This window comes from Orbicella faveolata, unplaced genomic scaffold (genome assembly GCF_042242905.1).
Source record: "Orbicella faveolata isolate gen_17 unplaced genomic scaffold, um_ofav_v1 contig_35, whole genome shotgun sequence".
NCBI lineage: Eukaryota > Metazoa > Cnidaria > Anthozoa > Scleractinia > Merulinidae > Orbicella > Orbicella faveolata.
In genome coordinates, this window is record NW_028301564.1 from 6,709,784 (window position 1) to 6,715,783 (window position 6,000).

Consider the following 6,000-nt stretch of genomic DNA (forward strand, 5'->3'; position numbering starts at 1 on the left):
GCGAAACAGTATATGAAAAACCGGGAAGCCTCCAGGAAGCCTCTGGGAAGCCTCGAAATTTGTGCTCTTTCCCCTCTGCCATTTTGTTCGGCCCATTCTCGCGTGGATTCGTGAACTCGTTCCAAGCTTCATAATTTGCTCAGCGGAATTACAGATACAAACAAACTTAATTAAACAACCTAAAAACACACCTCCCATAGCCCGATTGAGCCACGAATGAAAGTTAAGAACTTTCCTTCTTTTTGTCATTGGCATCTTCTTAAAGTGCCACTGAAACGAAATTTTCGTACTCTCTTTTATTAGCCCAGTTTGTAGTTTCAAACGTGCTTAAAATAATGGTGAACTTTATTTCTGTCAAATCCTAACGGAAAGTGTTTTTTTTAGCTACTGAAATCGACTTTTTGGAGCAAAACTGTGTCCGGGCTCTGGAACCGAGTTTAAGGACCTTGTGACGTCACTGGTTGTATTCACGCGAGAAGGGCTATAGATTCTCTCTTGTTTTCACTTGATTTATGCAAGTTTATTCTTCATATTGTCATACCTGCTAGTTTTCTACCTTGTAATTTCTGTCCAGCCTTGACAGGAAATACACATCATAAACGTTGGAGGGCGCCAAAGAGTGTAGATTCACCAAAATAAATGCTACAGATTAGAACAGCTCAGTATACTTTTCGAACATCTTGAGTACTCGATTGGATATTTCGAAGACGAGTGTGGCAACTTTTATATCACGTCCTGAAGCCTTAACACGATATTTCGTCGTCTGTTTTCAGCCTGGTTCTGAAATTTGGGTTCTCACGTTTATCTGAGGTCTATTAACAAGGTTCGAATATATCCTCGGCAACTTTACTGCATTACTAGCCGCAAGCGCATCAGCCATCCGCACAATCACGAAGTTATTAACGGTCCACAAGCTTTGAGTCGAGTGCTTGTTTGCACACAGAGGGCATCTTTTTATGATACTAATAAGTGAGAGTTCTTGTGGTAGACAAAATGTATCTTTGAAAATTGTGATCCGCAGCGGGGTTTGCCATATCGCCGCACACGTATCAGTGTAAACAAAGCGGGAATTTCGCTTCTCTTTGGCACGTATCTCCCAATTGCAATACTTCACGGCCGATGGATTACTTTGAGTTCTTTAGCACATACTTATGTCTATGATCTTCATTTAATAGTATCCAAGTTCAAAGCAATTCGTTAAAACGTCACTAGTTTACCCTCCTTTCGAAGGTTTATTAAACAGAATTTGAACCAATTTGCATATATGACCTTTCGGGGCCGACATTGTCACGCTTTCTCTCGTTTCCTGAAAACAAACCTGTAGGGTTATGGTAGCTTAGTTTACCTTATAGTTTAAATTCGCTCCCTCATATAAAAGAAGAGGGTTTCCTAAATTGTTGCTGTTGTGATAACTTGTAGGATGTAGCAGATACAACTGGACTAAAGGTCACTGTGACACAATCTCGTCCGCGGTGAAACTCACAAAGCGTCCGGTTTCCTCGAAGCGAAGCGACTCGAAAACTCGAAGCGTTGTTGCTGCGATTCGTGCAGCAGAACTCCGGACAATATTTTCAAAAGCCGCTTTCTCTTGTTTTCATGTCTTTTTTACTTTATGAGTGTAGATATTGTTTAATTGAGTGCTGGCCATTTCGCCAAGAGTCCCGATCATTTTGCGATCTAAGAACTCGCACTCGTTTGCTTGCTTACATAAAATATCCCGCAATTATCCAATTAAATAGACTGAAAAGCCCCAGGATCGACTCTTGACCTCTTCATGTGTAAGGCTACTGTTATTATATACTTTACAGCTCTGAGATGTCATTAAGATGTTTTTTGGGGGGCTTCGAACAGTATTCTCTTCTCCCATAATCACTCTAAATTTTCAGCGCGGCATGAGAGTAATACAACCAGTGACGTCACTAGGCTGTTTTGGCCGCGCCAAGATGGCCGCCAATTTTGGGCTTAACCAGCCAACTTCGAACGGCTGAAAAAGCAGTTTTCGCTTACCGCATGCGAAAAAAAGTCTGCAGTGTTTCCAAGTAAGGTTGAAACTTTATTACTAAGCAAAACTCTCACATACGAAAATTTCGTTTCAGTGGCACTTAAAGCTGAAAACAGCGTTTAGGCATTTTTTTTTTTGGAGGGGGAGGGGGTGTTGGGCGTGTTAATTACATTTGCACCGTGTAACACTCGAAATTTCGCCGATATGAGTAATCTAATAGACAACCCATTAGTGAAATATTTATTTCCTATTTTTATTCTATTTTTTTTTTTTGGGGGGGGGGGGGGTCCATAGAGGGGGTCCGTAAGGGTAGTCCGTGGACCGGTCCATGGGTAGTCCACGGAACCAGTCCATAGTGGGGATCCACGGACCGGGGGTCAGTGTTTTCGGGTTACCCCCCACTCCATTCCACTCCACTTCACTCTGCTCTACTCCGCTGCACTCCGCTCCACCCTACTCTACTCTACCCCACTCTACTCTACTCTACTTTATTCTACTCTACTCTACTCTACTCTACTCCACTTTATTCTACTCGACTCGACTCGACTCGACTCGACTCGACTCGACTCGACTCGACTCGACTCGACTCGACTCGACTCGACTCGACTCGACTCGACTCGACTTGATTCGACTCTACTCTACTCTGGTCTGCTCTTCTTTAAACTACGTTACTCTAGTTTGATCTACGCTAGTATATCCCACTTTACTGTACTTTATTCTACTTTATCTTACAGTATTCTACTCGGCTCTATCCTTCTGTATTCTCCTCTACTCTATTCAACTTTACTCTACTCTACTTACCTTACTTAAATTTGCTTCACTTTACGTTACTTTATTTTACTATACTATACTGCTGTCAGCTCTATTCTTTTCTACCCTAAGGTACTCTACTTTACTTTATTCTGATCTGCTCTATCCTACTTTACTCTACTGTGCGTTAGATCCATTGTTTACTTTAATCGATTAATCTCTACTCTACTCTACTCTTCTCTACTCTACTCTTCTCTACTCTACTCTTCTGTTCTCTGCTCTACTCCAGTCTACTCTACTCGACTCGACTCGACTCGACTCGACTCGACTCGACTCTTCTCTACTCTACTCTACTCTACTCTACTCCACTCCACTCCACTTTACTTTACTCTACTTTATTATAAAATCAAAAAGCGAAGTAAGTAAAATTACAAAAGTAATTTTACTTACTTTGCTTTTTGTTTTTCTTTTTCTCTAAGATGTCGATGAGTGTTTCCCTAACCAGATATCTGATGAATATCTTCATTTTGCTCACAACTGTCATGCTGATGCCAACTGTTCCAACACTAATGGATCATTCTACTGCACGTGTCATACGGGATACTCAGGAGATGGAGTCGTGTGTTTGGGTAGGTCTTTCGTATCCCGTTTTGTGCCATCTTTTACTAATTTGCGAACTTATTTATATGTTTTGATTATCGTTACTCTTTTCTTTTATTAAGACATCAACGAATGTAACCCATCTGGATTGTCATCGGAGTATCAACACTTGGCTCACATTTGTCATGATGATGCTAACTGTACAAACACAAAAGGATCTTACCACTGTGCATGCCTGGACGGATACTCTGGCTTAGGAGAATATTGCACAGGTACAGTTCTAGTGATGGTTTAAGTAGGGAAGGTAGACATGGCGATGGAATTGTATAGGAGTGACATAAAACTAGCAGGATGGTTTTGTTAGGATAATAATCAACGTCATTAATATTAATAATAACAATCAGTTCCAGCCACTAATAATTGAGCCTGATAAGTCAATGAAGTTTGTTATAGGATCACTACTGTTGATTCGAACCTGGACCTGTGCATATTAGCCGGTTCTCACTCCAGAATAGGAAAGGGCAGCTATGACTCGATTTGCTCGCTAATTCTGTGGAATATGCTTTTTCTACAATAGATATCGACGAGTGTACATCTGGCACACACAACTGTCATGCTGACGCCAACTGCACCAACACCAAAGGATCATTCTACTGCACGTGTCATACGGGATACTCTGGAGATGGAGTGCTTTGCGAAGGTGAGCTTAAGTACTTTAGGCTGTATAAGATCAGGTAAATACATGTTACAAATATTCAGAATCGGTGGTAAACTAACGCACCTAATAAGTCAGTACAGTGTGTGAACACAGTCAGCGTCATGATGCAGCTCTGTTTCAGGCCACGCTCAAGTTTCCTTGTTCCTATTTTTATTCAAGCTCTTGCTGGTCAGGGTCATTTTCGTACATATAGAACGTTTAATTTTGCACCAAGGAACAAAGCCGGGATTGTCTATTTCGCCCTTATTTCCATTTCATTGTTGAAATTTAAATAGTTGTCTGTAGTGTCTGGTAGAAAACGTTTACAACAACTGGCATTAATCTGAAACGGTTTTCCCAACAGCACACGAAATTTTCCAACCAACTAAAGAAATGAAAACGAACCTGGCCGAACAGTTGCCAACAGTGTACAACCGAAAATGCCCGCCATTACCTTGAATGCGTCTTTTGGTATCTTTAAGCAAATGAATCAACGCCTGGCCATTGCAGTTGATAAGGTTATTTGAAAATTTAAGTACTTTTGGTTGAAAATAGCCGCCTCTCCTGTCAGGGTCTTTGATTACGGTGCATGCATTTTTGTCTAAAATCACCTTTTCTGGGGTAGAAACGACAGTTTATTTCCCTTTAAATTTACAAGAGAAAAGCACCTGAAAGTTACTAACATTCAACATTTATAGGTACGCAATATGCTTTCTAGATCTGTTGTAATTACATTTTAGATATCAGCGAATGTCAAACTGAAGCCCTCGCACCTCATCACAGCAATTATGCTCATAATTGTCACGACGATGCTAACTGTACCAACACCAAGGGATCATTTTACTGCACGTGTCACCATGGTTACTCAGGAGATGGTGTAATTTGTGCCGGTAAAGAAACACCTTTAATATGACATTACTTGATCCGCGCAAGTAACGTGAACAAGGTCACTTTTTCACGTTTTTAATTGAAATCTCTTCAAGTTATGACCATGTTGAAAAAATTCCTGCATCAGGATACATCAGATATCCACAGTCATAGTTACAACTTAGTATAATTTGACCGCTAAATCATAGTTCCTTCTGTGGCAATCCGGGGTAACTGGTAAAAAAAAAAGGGGTTGTAACGTTACCTCCACATAACTCGTTGAATCCTCCAAACATTTTTGTATACAAAGCTCTTTTATTGGAAAGTGATTACTGAAAATTAAAGAGTGATTGCTAAAGAAAGGGTGAGCGTAATGTTGTCTTGTATCGCTCCAAGTGAATGTAGACGACAATATATAGTAAAATCACCACCGCTGGAACCTGCTATTTCCCCAAAACATAACTGACTCTAAATTTGCGCGAAAAGTAACCACTACACGAAACTATCCTTTTTTTTTCTTGTCAGACGTGAACGAATGCTTTCCTGGTCAGATATCTGATGAATATCTTCATCTTGCTCACAACTGCCATGTTGATGCCAACTGTACCAACACTAAAGGATCATTCTACTGCACGTGTCTTAATGGTTATTCTGGTAATGGAGTGGCTTGTGTAGGTAGGTGATTCACCTGAATAATCCGTCGTCATCCCAAGGAGACTGATGTAACTTAACATATTCACAGCGGTCTTACCCAACCGAGTGTAAGATTCCACTGACATTTTGATTGAAAATACAACTGTTGTCTTATGGAGAAACGTGCTCCAGGAAACGTCAGCAACCTTGCTCTCCTCTAAACTGAAAAACAAAAAGTTTGCAAGCAATTTAAAGACTATTTAAAAATTAAACCTTAATTATGTGACTAAACCACGTGAATGTTTAGATTCTACCCTGTATTCCCTTCTTGTGTGGAGAAATGTGTTGATGTACGTTTTAGTTTGAAGTTCCTGGAGTATGTAAAATTCCATTAAGGCAATTATCTTGCCTGCCTTTCCCTGGGATCGGTTCACATGCGTGACCCAGACAC

General features: G+C 40.5%; 1 protein-coding gene and 1 long non-coding RNA gene across 2 annotated transcripts in view; both read left to right on the plus strand.

The window, feature by feature from the left end:
- The window catches only part of LOC110047630 (uncharacterized), a 49,799-nt gene extending 46,152 nt beyond the window's left edge, over positions 1-3,647 (plus strand). Inside the window, exons 18-19 of the mRNA XM_089273378.1 lie at positions 3,232-3,381; positions 3,475-3,647. Coding sequence (XP_089129504.1) covers positions 3,232-3,381; positions 3,475-3,647 — 323 coding nt within the window. The remainder of the gene's footprint in view (positions 1-3,231; positions 3,382-3,474) is intronic.
- Positions 3,648-3,933: 286 nt separating this feature from the next.
- Positions 3,934-5,765, plus strand: LOC149102790 (uncharacterized). Its single transcript, XR_016202019.1, has 3 exons — positions 3,934-4,052; positions 4,790-4,939; positions 5,442-5,765. It is a non-coding gene; the product is annotated as an uncharacterized LOC149102790 (long non-coding RNA).
- Positions 5,766-6,000: the final 235 nt, after the last annotated feature.